Raw genomic sequence first — 18009 nt, forward strand, 5'->3', positions numbered from 1 at the left:
TGGTGATTGTCCTGGTTGTTAGCGCTGGTGTTTGTCTCAACTCTTGACCTTAGGAAGGCTTTTACATTCCGCCGGGTTCGGACCCCGACAGGGCGCCCGTCTGGGGGCTCATCTCGCCGGGATGCTTCAGACACACGAGACTCGAGCCGGATGTCACGGAGGAAATAAATATATTTTACAGGCCGACAGCATACTTGATTTGTTTAAGTGGCTGTTAGCCACATACGTTTAGTAAATTGGCCATTTATATCCGTCGTTAAGGGGGGTGGGGGGGCGCAACGTGGGGCGGAACCAGTGCCCTCTTATCAGTATGTTTTTGAGGGGGAACCTGCACGTGTGGGCATTTGACAACTGCAATCGACATGCATGTTAAACCTGTTCCATGTGTCGGTGTGTGTGTGTGTGTGTGGCCATGGCAGTGGCCATGGGATGTTGTTTATTTACCCTGTTCCTCCCCCCTTCGCCTCCTCCTCCTCCGTGGTGGGTTTGTTCGCCTCCCCACTGTTTACTGAAATAACATCCGAAGGCCCCGGTGTGTGTTTGTGTGTGCGTGCACGCGTGTGTGTGTGTGTTTGGTTTTATGCGTCCCTCTCCAGGTTAGATGATGCCCCCAAAAAAAGTACATCCCGTGGCAAAATCGAATCTTCCAGAATTCCCCCTTCTCCCCCCGTTATTACAGTAACAGATTTTATGGAAGTGGGGGTCGACCCCTCCCATACCAGCTCCTCACGCCCTCCGCCGGCCTGCTGCAAATGTTGTGCTTGACCTTCACGCGCTTCGATGTGGCTCCAGGCCCTTCAAAGGAAGCCCTTTAACAAAAAAAAGGGGGTCCGGACGGCCAAAATTCCTGCTCGGCGGTTTGCTCCCATGCAGCAAATAAAAAAGGAGACGTGATATCTGGATCCTTCTCGCATCGGGGTTTCCTTTCTGCGAGACGCCAAAGCCGCATGTCTGATGTCGGCCTTTCGGCGTAACGCCTCACAAGGTTCCGCCCACTGGAATCGATGCAGGCCCTCTTAACCACGATGGAGGAACACAAGTTCTCTTGTTGTCCTTTTGAATCAAAGATTTGTTGTTATTTTCAAAGTGTGCATTGATTTCTGGGAAGATTTTCATTTTCTGGCTCTTCTCCTACGTAAAAGAACATTTTCTCAAGGGCCCATAATAAGCCACCTCAATATCATGCAATCCAACTCTTCTTTTCCTCCCCTCATGCCACTTTGGGGGCTTCTCTCTGATTCTTGGGTATTTGCATGAAACAAAACCATCAAGGTCTTTAGGGGGTGTTGCCGGTGCCAGCAATTACTAACAGACCCCAATTTATGATCAGGGGGGATTCACCATTGAGCATTTGGTGCATCTGGAGTTTACTTCTCATATGACTTCCATCAACCCGCGGACGGATCACACTGCGCCCGTAGGCCATGAGACGAATAATGGACAGGGTGGCAGACTGCGAACAACCTCCTGCGGGACCCCGCCGGGCCCCGTGCGGGGAGCGAGGGGGCCCGGAGGTGGCGGAACACAGCGATGCATCGCGGCGTTGGAATAAAGCAAATTGAAACAAGAGAGGGGAGGATCCTAAGTAAAGGCCGAGGGGGGAGGAGAGTCCGTGGACGGAATTGCTCATTGTGACTTTGCAAAGAGACGAAGGAGAAGAAGAAGAGCGGCTTGGGTGTTTGTTTGTGTGTGTGTGTGTGTGTGTGTGTGAGTAATGGCAGAATGAGATGCTCGCCCCCGTCTTCGTCTCCCGGGAGTGAGAGCGAGAGTTCAGCCAGAGTCTCTCTTTCTGTGTGTGTGTGTGTGTGTGTGTGTGTGTGCGTGTGTGTGCGTGTTCTCTGCGAGAGCCAATCAAACGACCACGGCCGTGGTCAATAAATGGAGAATGGTTTCAAGTGATCTGATCGGTTTGAATGAGCTCATTTCGTTTTCTGGATAGCCACCAAGCATCGCGTCCGTCCTGTGGAATGTTTTAATGGATGAGAAAACAATTACGTTTGCGATTAATAGATAGATTAATAACACCCCGCTGGCAGATACCTAAAAGGCTTGTGAGGGGGGAACTATCTCCACAGCTACTTTCTTTTATAATTACCAGCTCAGCAGTCTCCTGTGAGCTCTCCCTGCCGCCGCTTCCCCTCCTCTGTCATTTCTCTCCTGCCCGGCCTCGTTCCACCAGTAGCCGCTCGCAGCGGCGCGCCCGGGTTTATTCTGGGGCGTGCGACCCCAACACCGGCTTGCGGTGCGGCCCAGCTGTAATTACACGGGCCAGAATAGCAGCGGGGCCCCGGTTCAGAGAGTCAGCACCGACGGGCGGCCTTTGATCGGCACACAGGCCTGAGGGATGACGGGGGGAAAAGAAGAAGAAAAAAAAGCGAGGATTCGGGCAGATGCATTTCTTGTAATTACAAAATTACGAGATTTTGCCCACAAAAAGTGTGTGTGTGTGTGTGTGAGCTGCCTGTGGGGATCTGGGGGCTCCTCCCGAGAACTTTAGTTTGGGCCAGAGCTGAGGTTTGCAGCCCTTTCATGGTAAGTGTGTGTGTGTGTGTCGCCTTTTCATGGCTGCGAGTGGATTGTGTTTTTATGGGTTTGTGGTATGTTACCCCTTTAAAGTTATACATGTCTGTGCGCAAGCCTGGTTTTTATGCATTGTGCATGTGTGTGCTTCTGTGTAAAAAGTGCCTGGGCAGCTTAACTCTGTGTGTGTGTGTGTGTGTGTGTGTGTGTGTGTGTGTGTGTGTGTGTGTGTGTGTGTGTGTGTGTGTGTGTGTGTGTGTGTGTTTTTACTTATAGATCTTATAGCGAGGAACAATTAAGAGTTTTAGGATAGAACTCGGTTTAAGTTGAGGTAATTGAATGCTTCACGTCAAGCTTCCTCACAAAGACACAAGTGTAGGGTTGCATGTGCTGTGCGCGCACGTGTGTGTGTGTGTGTGAGAGAGAGAGATACTGAGTGATGGTCTGTCTTTTTCCTCATTAAAATATGGCAGGTGCATAAGTAAAAACTCAAATCAACAGCGTACACATACACGCACAGGGCATATGCTAACATGATTAACACCAACATTAGACTAACATTAGTGCAGCCTCCTTCAGAGAATCTCCCCCGGACCAGCTGCTCTCCCTCTCTTCCTCCCATATGCCCAAACCGGCGTTTCTCCCACGCTCTCCTCCCTCCCTCCCTCCGTTCCTTACGGTTCGAACAACGCATCATTTCCGTAAAGGTAAAGTTTACCCCTCCCACACACCTCAGTTGTTCAGCTCAACGCCTCCTTGAGTCCTTCGGTCCTGTCTGTCCTCCTCGTGCCTCCCCCCCTCCCCCCTCCCCCCTTCCCTCCCGTCTTGGTCTGCAGCTTTCTTTCTAATGTGTGTGTGGCGGATATCCCCAAGAGTGTGCGCGCAGCGGGACGTCCGGCAGCACATCGACGACCCCCCTCCGCTGTGTGTGACGCGTCGCCTTCAGGTGTGTCTGTGTGTTGGCGGGGTGGTGGGGGGGGGGGGGGGGGGGGGTTGGTACACTAGTACGCATTGGTTGCCAAACAAAACGGCATATCGGTATAACCGCGGAGAGGGCCCGCCTCTACCTTCAGGTCGCTCTACCGTTACTTCTGCCGCTGCTTTTCATGAATCCGTACACATTCATTAGTGCTGCGGGCGCAGAGCACGGCAGGGGGCTTTTCGCCTGTGGGCACGTGTGTGTGTGTGTGGGGGGGGGCCATCTATCATCGTGACAGGCTGGTCCATGTTTACTTAACGATGTGGGGGTTTATTTATGAAGTGATGTCTGACGTGTGAGATGGAGAGAAAAAAGTAAGAGAGAAAGAGGCTGGGGGGGCGGGAGGGAGGGTAGGGGGGGGGGGGGGGTATTGAGACAGCCTGAGGATGTGACATTAAAATATCATCAAGGTGATGGATGTCCACACACACGCGACATTAGAGAGTACAAAAAAACAAAACAGCTGCGAAACGGATGACAAGTCCTATCTGGACTTGTGTGTGAGAGTCATTGTGTGCGTGTGTGTGTGTGTGTGTGTGTGTGTGTGTGAGCGAGTGAGTGTTATAATGACTTTGAGTGTGCAGTTGCGCGCGTGGTTTCTCTGTGACTTCGCTGTTCATTAAAGTGTCACACGTGCTGCCCAATGTTGTTTACGATTCCCGGGGTAATGAGTTGAAGATAAGATGTATGAGTTTGCGCGCGTGTGTGTGTGTGTGTGTGTTTCTGCTCCGGCTCGCTTGTGCGTGGTCAGCTGGAAGGCACATGGAGTTTGTAATAACACATAGCACGCATGTCATGCAATCAGCTCTGCGGTACACAAAAGACACATAACGTGTCAGCGGTGTGAATAAGTGGTTGTGGTGACGCACGTCACCGGACGACCCAAAAATAACCCCACCGGGGGCAAAAAAAACAAAAACAAAGAACGAAGGGTGTGTTTTGTCAAGAACCAGACCCATCTCAGCTTGCACTTGGACCGCAAATCTACTCAGCGGCAAAGCAGGAGTTTCCTCCACAACAGAGAAGATGCTTTAAGAGCCAGATGGCTCAAGTGTCCTACTACACTGCGACATGATAACTAAACAAGTAAACAAGAATCAACTACTGCACTCAGTCAGTGAAATATCGAGGGGAAAGACTCTCAAGAGTCATTCCTGCTTGCGGTTATGAAACAAAGGAGCCTATGAAAAGAAGCTCCTGGTGCTCCCTTGTGGCCCCTAATTGGCCATCAAGACCTTACAGAGAGCCGATCATTAGCATATGGAGAAAAATAGACAGAGAGGAGGGGACAGCGTGGTGGTCATAATTGCAAGTGTGACCTATCCAGAGACAGCGAACACGGGGGAAGGGTCAAATTAGGGATGGAGAGAGAGACAGGGACACAGGGGGGAGAGAAAGGGACATGACGTCCCTTCACTGAAGACCAGATTCATCTGCGCACACACAAACACCTGCGGATCACGCGGACGGAGAGCCGCCGAGAGACGTGGATGGATCGGGTGACCACATCCACAATCCTCTTGCTCAGGCGACAACGCGGCCAGAAGGCGCTCAAATTTAAATATTCTTCCAGCGGGATTTTCCCTCCATCGTGTTGCGTTTCAAAACAGCCGGCCATTAACACCTTCTCTCTCTTTCTTTGTACACAACGTTACTTCCCAGGAGTTTTACTGTTTCGATTCTCGCCACATGCGTAGTGCGTGTGTGTGTGTGTGGGGGTGTTTCATTATCGGGCTCCTCGGGGGAGGAACCCACACCGCTGGGTATTTCTTTTTCGGTGGGGTGGAAAAAAATAACAAATCGGATCGCAGGTAGGTCGCGTCTCGCGCTCGCCGCTCTTTGATTGCATCGGTTTCGGTACCGACGGAGTCACGCGTCCCACCTGGGGGGCCGGCGGACCCGCGGGTCATGCCTGGTGTTACTGAGGCCTCTGACAAACAAAACCGCGCTCAATAAACACCACGGATGAGCAAGTGTGCAGCGCGGCGTGCCGGGCGATTAGGTGTTGGGCGACGCTGTCAGTAAATCCATAGCGTATTTCCCAGATGCCTTTGCAACTTCTCTTTTGCTCGCGGCATGAAAAAAAAAAGTGAGATCCAGCACAGAGGAAATGCTTCAGATCCAACGATTCCGATTGGGATCAAAGTGTGATTTTCTGCATCCCTGGGCTCGCTATTAAAAAAAAAAAAAAGAATTTCCCATTTCAAAAAATGGCTGATAAACGCCTATTGATTTCCATGGCTGGGACAGTTGGGGAGTGAACGGAGGTAAATGATATGATTCCTCGGGCTGGATCGATACCGGTTCAGGCACATTTAGCAGTGCTGCTTGGTTAGGAGAGGCAACCGCAGGGAGATCTCAGGCCGCTGTTGTTATCGCCGACAAAACCAGAAAGAGGAGGAGGAGGGGAACCGAGGGCGGGACACCAGGGAGGCAACGGAGGAGGGGAGAGAAGTCTGTGGTGCAGAGCTGAAGGAAATGTCAGCGGTCTGATGGGGGAGAGGGCGCTCTGGAGAAAACATAAATGCCTCCATTTAACATTTCGTGTGGATGGGCCATTATGGCGAGAATCCATCAGCCTGCCGCGGGCTGCCGCGCGCGCGTGTGTGTGTGTGTGTGTGTGTGTGTGTGTGTGTGTGTGGGGGGGGGGGACAGGGGGGAGGGGCACTCACCCAGTGCGGGTCGTGCTCCAGCACTCGGCGGCGTTGGGCGTCGAGCTCGTCGTAGACCGGAGCGGCTCGTGCCTGCTGATACCTGCGCATCCCCTGAAGACGCTGATCACTGTGGAGAGGGGGGAGATGGAGAGGGAGGGGGGGGGGGGGGTCAGAGATTTAGGGAGAGCAATCATGGCGAGAGTCTCCTTTTCTTCCTCCACGGCAACTAAAAAGGCCAAGTACAACATGATACATTCAGCTTCATCCTCTCTTAAATCCACCTGTATCCTTTTCTTTTTTTTGGTTGGGGGGGGCTTTGCAGCGACAACCCTTTGACAGCGCAGCGAGACTGACAGGCCCCGGCAGACAGATAATAACCACAAAGCACCGCCTCTGAGAAGACATCGCCGCCTGAGCTGAACTCTCTACAGCTGACAGACAAAACCAAGGCGGGAAAAAAAAAAAAAGAGAACATTCGAAAAACATTTGATGGATGTGCTTTTTCAACACAAAGTCGCATAGGCCGATTCAGCCCGCCCCCCCCTCACCTGAACTACACCCAGACACGTCAACGAGAGAGTGATCCAAAAGGTGGAAACTAAAAAGAGAAACCGTCATCATGCTCACTGGACCTTAATGCTAGATAAGCTACACACACCTGCGCATGAACAAAGGCTTCTGCGCGCACACACACACACACACACACACACACACACACACAGTGTGCCTGAACGAGCACAATCCTTCAGGATGTACGACAGCGCTGTCGTTTATCTGTGTTTACCGGCTGCATTGGAAGCGGGTATCTGGCATTGACACCGATACGTCGCCTGCTTGCCGTTTGGTCCTCAGGAGATAAAACACTGAATGGAAATATTAAATGGCAATAAAGAATAATAATTACACATTTTTAAAAAAGCAAACTTTCACCCCTCTTTCCCCTGCATCGGTTTCACACACCTGAAACAGGGGGAAAATGCCAACGGCCGCATCCCCCCCTCCCTCTTACTCGCCCCCGACCGCCCACACAAACAAACAGACCCTCAGAGAAAAGATTGTTTTTTCCCACCCTTCTTCCACTAAACCCATTAGCCAATCCCCGGGCCCGTAATTAAGGCTGCCATATTTTGATTGAGCGCACGTGTCGCTCTCCCGGGCGAAAAACAACACCGTAATTATCTCATTACGCCGCGGCCTCCGTCACTGACGAAGCCAAATATTATCATATTAATAGCTGAAGACGGGCGGCGATTGTGGATAAAAACATTACAGGGCCTCGTCGAGTGGCAGCTCGATGGGATGGACGGTCCTTGGCGGGCTGCTTTCAAACACAGTGACAGGAGAGAGTGTGTGTGTGTGTGTGTGTGTGTGTGTGTAGAGGGAGACAGGTAGGCTCCCCCGCTGTCATCAGCAGCTAATAACGGCCGCTGATTGCCTGTCTGCACTGGGAACACAACAGATTGAAGCTCCGGGGCCCCGGCAGCTTTCTCTACAGGGCGGTGTGATGCGATACCTTTTCAACACAAGGTAGATTGCGTGGGGATCTACTGGCTTTCACATGTTTCTTTATGAGACGCGGGCGGTGAGGGGGGGGGGGGCTGTTTGACGTGTAAATAGGCCACAGCTGATCAACGTCCTAGTTTGCTCCATTCGTTCATCCCGCGGAGATCGCTGCCACTTGAGTCAGTCGTGCGATTTCCTCCAAGCCGACTATGCAGGCTGATCAGAGATGGAGAAGGTGGAGGAGGAAAGAGCGGGACGGAGACCAGGAGGCGAGGCGGGGAGGGGGGGGGGGCAGGAAACGAAAGACGCGTCAGAAGACAGAATGAGAGCAAAATCAAACGGCGACGGAAAAAGACAAGCGAACGGGGGAGAAGGGGAACAAAACAAAAGGAAAATGGCTGCTGTGTGAAAGCGAGCGGGGGATGGATGGATGGATGGATGGATGGATGGAAAAGGCCCAGTGCAGGCGGTTTACCCCTCAACCGGTAAGCGCGCATCAAGGTGCGCGGGTCTCCGTTGGCGCTGTGTCCTCATCTTGGGAACCCTCCCCCCCCCTCAAAAAAAAGACTTTCTCCAGAGGAAAAACAGACACTTTTACGCGTCTGTGTTCCACTAAGTGCAGCGCCATAAAAAAAATGAAACCTGATAAGCTCCAAATCAAACACCAGCTTCCAGTAACCGCGGGCTTCCTCCGTGTAACTGCCCATGAACAAAAGAAAAGCTTGAGGGGGGATGGGGGGGGGGGGCTCGGATGGAAAAACATTTTCTTTCCAACAAAAGAGGCTCTATAAAGGCGTAGAAGACACTGACTTAATGTGCAGTCTGCACTAATGATGTGTTGTTTATTTCCGAGGGAACAACACATTTCCTCTTTGAGCTCTTCTTCAGGCAGGTGTTGCTTGACAACTAAATCTGCGGCGAGAAAACAAGTCGATTGCATTTTTCGTTGGCGAGAAATGGGGAATTGTATTCTGCATCTACCCTTCTGCCGTAATGGGAAGTGTTACTTGTATAAAGTCAGCTTCCTGTCTTTTCCGTACTACAAGCGTGTCTTGCACCAAGCATTGCACCAAAAGATGGTTACCCCCCCCCCCAAAAAAAACCCATTCAGAACATATGAAGGAAGCCAACAAATTGATACCACAAAGAGCTCGTAGCTTCTTATGAAAAAACGTTTTCGGCAATTAGTCGAGGCACGTATGAAGCGTTTTGAGGTTTGGACTTACCTAAAGTCCTAAAGGTGTGTCACTCTGGTGCCACATAGTAGGGACGGAGACTGGGGGGGGGGGGTTTCGCTCACTTTACTTCTTGGCTTACAGGCTCCCCTTCACCTTCCTTTTCTCAGCCCTCCTGAGAGAGAGAGAGAGAGAGAGAGAGAGAGGCCCCCTCTCCCCAATCTCCCTTTCATCTCAGCGTCCGCGGCGTTGAGGAGTGCCTTTCGACTAATAAAATTTGACAAGCATAGCTAACCTTTTTTTTCCCCCTCCACAGGTCAGCCGGCGGCGCCGCGGTAATCAAATGCGACGCCCATCACAGCGCACACCTGCCAATGAGGGTCCTAATGAAAATGTCCAACGGTGAATTAGAGAGACAGCGATGGGGTCCGCTGTTCAGGAGAGAAGGTGCGCGGGGGGGGGGGCTGATATGTCTCACTTGGCAAAACTAAGCAAACATGGAGGAAGCGGAGGCATGCGCGTTTATTTCCCAAAAACATATTAGCATTGAGGATGTCCCTCTTGGATAATGGCCGCTTTTCTCCTCAGCGTCGATAAAACAGGAGACGAGAGAAACCACATATGTGGTTCCCTTGGAAACACTAAAGCTTTTGCACTTGAGAAGTAAAACTCATGCACTTTGTGTATATTTATACACACACAGTAAGTAATCTTACACCTAGGATTTCAGTGCGTCGGTACAAAACCCCACCGGACCACACACAGCATTGTTGCTAGGATACACTGGGCTTCCTCGCCGGAGCATTACAGGTGGGTGGCCGTGTGTCTGTGTGTGAGCATGCATCTATTTATGACCGTGCCTGTGTATGTCTGTGTGAGTGAAGGGAGATGGGGGCGTGGGGGGGGTCCAGACTGGCGGCGGTCTCTCTCCGTCTGCGCGGGTGTGTTGAAACAGATGCGCCGACTTTGTGAATGAGCGCTCCTCGTCCAAGCCGCAGGTTGGCGGGGCGGGGACTGGAAATAGCCGGCGATGTGGGGGGGTGAGACCACGGGTTACGTCTGAGGTCATCCAACATGGCCAGCTATATTTAACCAGGGAATATACCTTCATTTTGGCGGCCACAGTATCGGGGGAGAGGCTTTTCCTTGGTCTCTCTGGAGACTCACGAGCCAAGGGAGGCTCCTCATCCATCAGGCTAATGCTAAAGACTATCCAACACAGATGGGGCGGGGAGAACGGACGAGCGACGCGGCGAGAGTGTAAGAGAGACCGAGAGAGAGGGGGAGACAACAGGCTGGTAATGAAGTACCCACCACTAGTGTGTGAGAGCTAAAGTGGTCGAACAGATCTGTCAGCTGCTAGTGGCTAATTATCCCTCTGCCGCTTTTGTCTGCATCCTCGCCTCTGTCACGTCTTCCCTCGCGAATTTACCCGGCCTATTTCCCTTTCCATTTTGGCTCTATTTCTCTACTCTATTCCCCTCCTTTTTTTATCTCGTTCTGTCTGCCTCCCCATCTGTCACTTCCTTCCATTCCCATCTGTCTCCTTTCCATCTCTCTCTTTAGTTTTTTTTTTTTTTGGATGAGATTGGGCGCGCGGGGGCTTAGTTTTTGATTTGCAAGTCAATAGTAAATTCTGTCAGAGTTTAAATTGACGGAAGTTTTAATGTAGCCCGTATTATTTCACACTGGAAATGATCAATTTGCATGAGAATCCTCATTAGATTTCCCATGTTTTTCCGCTTAAGTACCAAAAACGCTGTGGGAATAAGTCGGCGGTTTCAATAACTTCAGAATTTGTGAGGAACGACGGCTCTGATGAGATGCTTTTCTTGAACTCAACACTGAGGGCACTGACACCCCGATATCATAATGAACAATATAAATAAAACGGTCAGGTTTTGAAACATAGAACACGGAGGAAAAAAACGGCGAGCTGCCGCGACGCTCAGCTTTGACGGAGCGCAGAGCGTTTAAGCACGAGTTGGGTCCTCACCTGTCCGCCTGCGTTTGATGCTGGTTCTGGAGCGCCGCCGGCGGTCTGGACTTATTGACCTTGGCGTAGAGCCCATCCAGCTCATCGGCGGAGGCCCTCGGGTCGGGCCCACTGAGGGACGGTGGCGCCGGGGACGGCGTGCGGCTGATCAACGACTGCGGCGAGGGCTGCTGGCGGAAGTTGCCGATGCGGGCGTAGTTGGGGTCGCTGTCGTCGTCCTCCACCTCGGGGAAGGAGTCCGGCGTGACGCGGCCAGAGTGGATCTCGGCGCGGCGCGGGTCGTAGCTATCAGAGAGGAGGCAGTTAAGACACGGTTGCATGCGCTCCTCGTTTTTTCCACCCAGCCGGGATTCATACCTGCCCCTGTCCAGCTCTTCTTCGCTGAGCGCCTCCAGTTTGCTTCTGGAGGCTTTGGCGGCGTCTTTGCTCTTGTCGTCTTTCTTCTTCCCAAATCTGGACAAAATAAAGAATGGGACACGGATGGAACAAGTTTTAAAAGGACCTGGTACGCGGAATATTCACATGGGGTGAGATAACGCTGCTACTTCCTGCTCGATATTATTATCGCATAACATCAGCCAGATATCATTACAGGCCGTGCTTTTATTCTGAAGGCACAATTTGTTGCCCATTGGTGGGAATCCTTTTACAGACTTTTATGGCAAAAACAGAGTTTGCACGATGTGAGGAAATTGGCTCTTTAGCTCACATGACATACAACCACAGCACAAATACCCGCACGCGCACACACACACACACACAAACACACGCACACTGCTAGGCAAACCCATTCTTACCCCAGTGTGTCTATTTAATGGCTTTACCTGCTCCATGATAGACGTGGTCATAATGTCACAGCGGGCAACAAGAATCCAGAGTGTGTGAGTGTGTGTGTGTGTGTGTACACAGGGGGGGTATAGTTGTCAGCAGTATATGGAGCATACTTAAACTTAAATATTTGGTCGAATAAAAAATCTGTTAAACTAAAGTGTGCCGTGTTTTTCTTTGCCGTAGCGACCGTCATCTTATTATTTTGAAACTCCGCCTTACACTTTTCAGTGTTTCGTATTCTTCCATCTCTCCTTCACATCGTCTTTCTCACCTTTCTCTCGCTAAGCCCCCTTCCCTCGCTCCCTCTTCATCTCGCCTCCTCCGTCTCAACACAACCAACCTCCTTTTTGTATTTCTTCTTCTTCTCCTCCTCTCTCTCCCTTTCTCTCCCTCTCTCCCCCGCCGAGCCAACGTGATGCTTGTGTTTATCTCATTAACAGCGAGGCCCAATTCCCCCGTTGCCGCTGCAGGAGGATCCATGGCCCCTGAATGGCAACCCGCCGGCCCGAGAGCGGCGCGGCGTACGAGATCCGGCGGCGCTAAAGGTAATTAATGTGGCTCATTCGGTCACCTCGCTTTACACCGCCCTGGTTTAAGCAGGGTGTGGGGGTGGGGGTTGGGGGGGGGCAAATATCACACACTCGTTGCCGTGACGTCTTCCTGCGTCGCTTCCTCGAGATCACTCGCCGTGGAAGCAGTGTGGGCGCCGCGCCGTCGGCGGCTTTTGCTTTTCCTGCCACGTTTTATTTCCCACGCACCCCCACGTACGGGGGGGCGAGAGCAGACTGCAGATTACCTCGCCGTTGAGCGAATACATTTCTGTTCACGACGTGCGCCAGTCATCTCAGAGTGCGTCGAAAGAAATAATTATAGACGCAAATATATGATTATCCAAAAATCCCAGGTTTATCTTGGCTCAGAGGCCTGATTCAATCCCCCCCCCCCCCCCACCTATACATATACACACACACACACACACACACACACACACACACACACACACACACCACTTTAATCAACATTCAAAGGGGGCAGAGGTCCACAGTTGGACCATCATTATAGCTGCATTAATTAGGAAAGGATCTTTTTCTCACTGCTTTGTCTGCAAAGAGGGTGGAAGAAAAGAGAAGAGAATGGGAGTGGGACTCCAATTAAAGACATGTACCTGCCATGAGGGTTTCCCGCCCCCCCCCCCCACATTATCTTATTCCATCTTTTTCCACCGCGGTGGTAACGACGCCTCATGTCAGTTTCTTTTCTTTTATTACTCAGTCTCTCGCTCTCCTTTATTAACTTCTGCCTCTTCTCAGGACGGCCTCTGCTCCGTCACTCCTTCGCAAATCTGACAGTTCATTTCCTGTCGAGTGTCCGGCGGCTGCCGGATGGCACGAAATAGAAATAAGTGACGGAACCGCGGCGAATGCCCCAGCGGAGGCGAGCTGAGGCAAACTGTGAGGGGAACTGCAAACAGTCTGAGGGAAAGGGAGGCATTATCTACCAACTCCATCCACTCCATCATGGCACCAACGCTGGGGCGTGGGGGTCCGATTTAATACCCTCCCCGCTGTCGCCAGAGTTATTAGCTGTCCTCATTGTCACAGTCACCTCCGTGCAGCCCGGCCTTTGCCGATCGGTTTGCTTTGGCCTCTGGGAATGAGAGCCCCCCCCCTCTGGGTTGTTTGTCACTCTACATATGGGAACAATTAATGACGTAGAAATTTGAGACCCATTTGAAGCACGACTTCGTATTCGCAAGGAACTGCTCAGGAAGTTGTTCATCTCGCTCGCCTTCCTCACCCGCCTCTTCCTCTCTCCATTCGCCTGAAAAACAACGAGGTCGGCGATCTCCGCGCCGCCGCTGCCAGCCCGTCGTACCGGAAGCGTGCCGCACAGCCTGCGGCTGCTAAGAAACTGGACTGACTGTAATTACTGCAGCTACTGTCATTCTCATTACTTTAGGGGAGAGAAGAAGGGGGGGGGGGGGGGGATTGCCGGCACTCAGTTATCCGCGCTCTAATGAGCGCTCTGGAAACCAAACATGCAGATCACAGCCAGCCGGGGTGGCAAAGTCGCCGACCTGACCTGTGCAATTACACCCCCCCCCCCACCCCTCCTCTCCCCCCGCTGCAGAAAGGGAGGATGAGCTCACCCCGTTACCGACCTCTCGCTTAGATTTTTGGCAGAGGGCTAAACCGCCGTTGGAGAATAAACCAGGAGACAGGAAGCACCGCGAGGGAGTTGAGAGAAAAGAGTGGAGACGGACGGAGGCGCCGGACCTCCCGTGAAAGTGCAGCCTCGGCTGGGGAGGAATAAGGAGCTTAGGAATATAGATGAGCGGAGCGGGAAGAACAGTTAATCAGCCAAGCAGAAATGTTATCGCAGTAATTAGATCGCTCTGTACGTCTCGGCGGGGCTCGTGGTAAAAGGGGGAGGGGGGGAGAGAGAGAGAGAGAGAGAGAGAGAGGGGTGGATGGAGGACAAGGAAACAAACCAAGGGACAGAGACATGAGACACACACACAGAGCAATAGAGGGAAAGAGAGATTAACACTACACAGAGTTGTGATGTAACACAGGGCCTCCTCCCTCCCCGTTCTGGCGACGCGGCGCTGAGACGAGTCGGAAAATATTTCCGACTCGAAATAGACGGAGTGACACTGGCGGCAGAAAATAGACAACAAGTGCTCTTTAAAATTCGGTGTGGTTTCCTGGTGGAACTGAGGGATCGGGCTACAAGGGAGCGCGATAACAAGGTCAACCGGGGGGCCCGCCAAAAGCGTTGATTGACAGCGCCGTCAGCCAATCCGGGTCTCCCCACGGAGAGGGAAAACCTGCCAGCAGGCTTCATGAGCTTTTCCCCACTGGGCATAATTAAATATACTTATCAGACTTCCTCGCCCACAATCTGGCCCAAATCAGCTCCCATTAATGGCTGATATAGGCGGGGAGAGGATGAAAAAGAAGGAAAAAGAGAGGAAGGGGAGCGTGTTAAATAAGCTTCGCTTAGAACTAATTAATAATGTAGGATGGAATATGCTGGTCGGCGGTTCATCTGCTAGTTCGGATTTTCATCTCTAACTCAATGCAACCGCTTCAACTACGACGAAAAAGCCACAACCAAAAGGGGAGGAGTCAGTTGGATTTCTTTAATTGGAGGAGGCAACACAGAGACGGGACCGAATGCACAAAGCAGGTTGTTCCTCAAGGGAACCGAAATCAGATATGGAACGCCTGGTCAGTCCTCCTGATAGTCAGAAAGGAGAGAGAGAAGTAAAGGGAGGGCATTGGGGGGGTCCGAGAAAGAGAGAAGAAGCAAAGGCAAAGAGGGAATAGGAGGAAAGAAAAAGGGATGAGCAGCTGCTGAAGATTAGGACAAAGGAACGGTTAGATACCAAGGACCAGGAGGGAGATGAAGTGGGAGAAATAACATCAATAGAGAGGGAAGGGGAGCAGGGAGGCCACCAAAGTCAGGGGAGAGAGAGAGGGAGAGAGAGAGATTGGCTGCTGCTGAAAAATGTTCTGCCCCCTTAAATTGTTTGCATGCTGATTTGTGTCATATTTCAGCAACTCCTCTCAAGCGGCTTCTGTCTGTGAAGGCATTGGTATCTAAATGAGACCACTGTGCTTCTCACACACACACACACACACACAAAACCAAAAAGCACGCCAAATGTTTGGTTGGTGCAACTGGGGGCAACTTTCCTATTTAAAGGATCATTTCGATGGACAGATCGGGATCCAGAGGGATCATAGGCGTTTACGCGGAGGTGAGAAAATGCTTCCATGGGCCAGGTCAGCGGGCACTACGGGTCGGTGCACCACGAGAGGTTAGACTCTCGGGGGGGGGGGCCCTCTGCACATCCTCGGACAAGAAACACTTAACCTTCTCCGTACGGAAGACCAGGCGGGGGTCAAAGCTCCTGTGCATATTAGCGTGAGGAGGCGGGGCGTTCTCTCGCGTGTGATGCTATTACACATGAGATGACAGAGGAAGACCATCCATCACGCGCGACGTGAAGATGATCGTGGCGGGGGGAGGTGGATGTAACCGCTTCCTGGCGCCGCCCCCCCCCCCACAAGCAAGTTACGTACCGGATCAAATGCTAATTGGTCGTGACTGTTTCCCGTGGCCACATGGATCCCTTTAATTGTGCCGGTGAGCGATGGCCAGTCGGCCCGCCCCGAGTGCTCCTGAGCCGTCTGGCCCGAAGCGGATGCGTCTGGGCCTCAAATGGCCCCTCCCTCGGGCTCAATCCGGAATGTCATAACTCGATCGGCAGCCGATGGCTCTCGGGCCCGATCGACAACAAATGGAGGTCTCGGGCCTCGCCGTCTCAACTTGACAATGACCTCACGGGAAATGCCGGGGTATCGTGTTCCTCAGCCCAGACGTCACCGGTGGAAACGGAGAACAAATCAGAGACGAGATCTGTGCCGCTTGAAAAAATGCTACTGGAGAAAAAAAAAACCTCCGGGGGAACATTAGCAAGTGATTACCGCTCCTGAAGATTGCTCCTTACATCCTCGTATTAGAGATTATGTGGCAGGCGGAAGAAGTTGGACAACAGAGTGTATGATTGAATGGTGCGGACCTCTGGAAGCCCCCCCCCCCCCACCCCATGCCGCAAGAATCCAGAGGGACGGTAAACAAAGTTGTTTCAGAACCTTTTGAAATTCACTTTCCATCGCAGTCAAGCGGCAGAGTGGTGAGTCGGCAACCTCCCGCCCCCCTGGAAGTAAGAGGCAGGTGTAGCCAGGGCATAAAAGGCGCGAAGCATAAAAAAGGAGGGGGGGGGGCATTTCAAGGGAAAGGCGCCAGTGATGTAGAGAGGGAGAGAGAGCGGGAGAGGAGGCCGGTTGTGACTGCCCCTCTTTTATCAGCTGATATATATGCATGAGGATTTCCTCATCATCCCCGCTGTCAATTCCACCCCCCGTCCGTCGGTCTGATATTTGACTCGCATCAACGCCAATAAACCTGCACATCATTTCAGGGGGAGCCGTCCCTCGCGCCGGCTTGGAGCATAGGGAAAAAAAAAATAAAAAAGAGAAAAAGTTAATTTGTTTTCCGGGAGGCCGCCGTTGGCGATAGCGGCCCGCCGCTGTCTGTGGTTGTAAATTTGAATTATGCCTTCGCAGAGGTTGCAGGGAGAAAAAAAAATATATATATATATCGATCTTACAGACGACCCTCCTCTCCGTGCCGTCGTCGACCCCACTCGCCGAAATGTTACCGCCCATTTCGGGGCTCGAGAGCGGTTCGGCGGGGAGGAGTTGTCTAACGGGCAACGCAATACGAGGAGACGGCATTTCATGGCGATGACAACCCCCCCCATCCCCCTCTAATTGCCGTCTGAAGCCAACAGCGGACGACGAGAGGTGACGTTAACCCTCCGGGGGGGATTTGCATGATTGCCGTGTCCATTTCAATCAGCGCCAACCTCCGACTGACAAACACACAGACACACACACACACACAAAAGGCACACACACAGCAAACAGGGCCGATATTTAAAACGGCCCCCGATCGGCGATGCTGAGTGTCGCGGGGAAAGAGGTTTGCGGGTTCGGGCCGTGCATCATTGATTAGGACGTGGAGTGGAGGATGAGGAAAGATTACCGCCGTGGACGTCAGGACGCTCTCTTGAAGACTCCACCACGGCTTTCCACCTGGATGCCAGATGAGACGGCGGATCAGAGAAATCCACCTTAACCGACGGTGGGATTAGGTAATGCGCCTCCAAATTAGCCCCGTCACAGCTTAGCGTCGCGGCTAAGGCGGCCACACAAACATGTCACGGGGACTTTGGTTCGCCCGGCAAACACTTTTGACAGCCGGGGCCTGTTCAAAGAGTCGTCTCAACCGAGCCGCCCCTGCCTTTACTTTTCCTTTCCTAGTCATGTGTGTTTGAAATCACCATTTTTCCGCTAATTTCGCTGACATCGAGACAGTGATCCCTGCCACGGAAAGCCAAAAGACTTTGCTCTGAGGCCTTGCTTTTCGATGTTCCTCGGACGAGCGGGAAAGACAAAAAAGGACACGAGCGAGCAGACGAAAGCAAGAGCTCCGGCTGTAAGAGGCCTCCCGAAGAAGGAATGTGCTCGTCTAATTGGCAGGAGGCCTCTGGGACCTCACAGCTCGTACTTAAATCGCGGATAATCACAGGCTTGTGGGACTTCAAGTGGGACTCGAGGTACTTTTGTCTACCGCAGCATGGTAAATCAAAAGTTAATTTAAGGGAGATGGAGTTGAGGTTAGGAACAGAGGACGCAGAAGAGGAGATTTACCCATGAAGCGACGAGACGAAGGGAGCAAGCGCTCAAGGAAAAAGGAAGGGAGGAGAGTGCTGAT

The 18009-nt window shown here is 52.1% G+C and overlaps 1 protein-coding gene across 11 annotated transcripts in view; it reads right to left on the reverse strand.

Annotated features, from left to right (window-relative positions):
* The window catches only part of pard3ba (par-3 family cell polarity regulator beta a), an 84517-nt gene that overhangs the window by 14459 nt on the left and 52049 nt on the right, over positions 1-18009 (reverse strand). For 6 of the 11 annotated variants that reach the window (XM_078098129.1, XM_078098128.1, XM_078098133.1 and 3 more), the window contains 2 exons: positions 10828-11280; positions 6172-6280 (listed from right to left, as the gene is read on the reverse strand). In XM_078098129.1, coding sequence (XP_077954255.1) covers positions 6172-6280; positions 10828-11280 — 562 coding nt within the window. Of the gene's footprint in view, positions 1-6171; positions 6281-9086; positions 9215-10827; positions 11281-18009 lie in introns of those variants that run through there. The other 5 variants (XM_078098131.1, XM_078098130.1, XM_078098138.1 and 2 more) reach the window with 2 other exon arrangements.

The sequence above is a fragment of the Gasterosteus aculeatus genome, chromosome 1 (assembly GCF_964276395.1).
Source record: "Gasterosteus aculeatus chromosome 1, fGasAcu3.hap1.1, whole genome shotgun sequence".
In the NCBI taxonomy this organism is placed as follows: Eukaryota; Metazoa; Chordata; class Actinopteri; order Perciformes; family Gasterosteidae; genus Gasterosteus; species Gasterosteus aculeatus.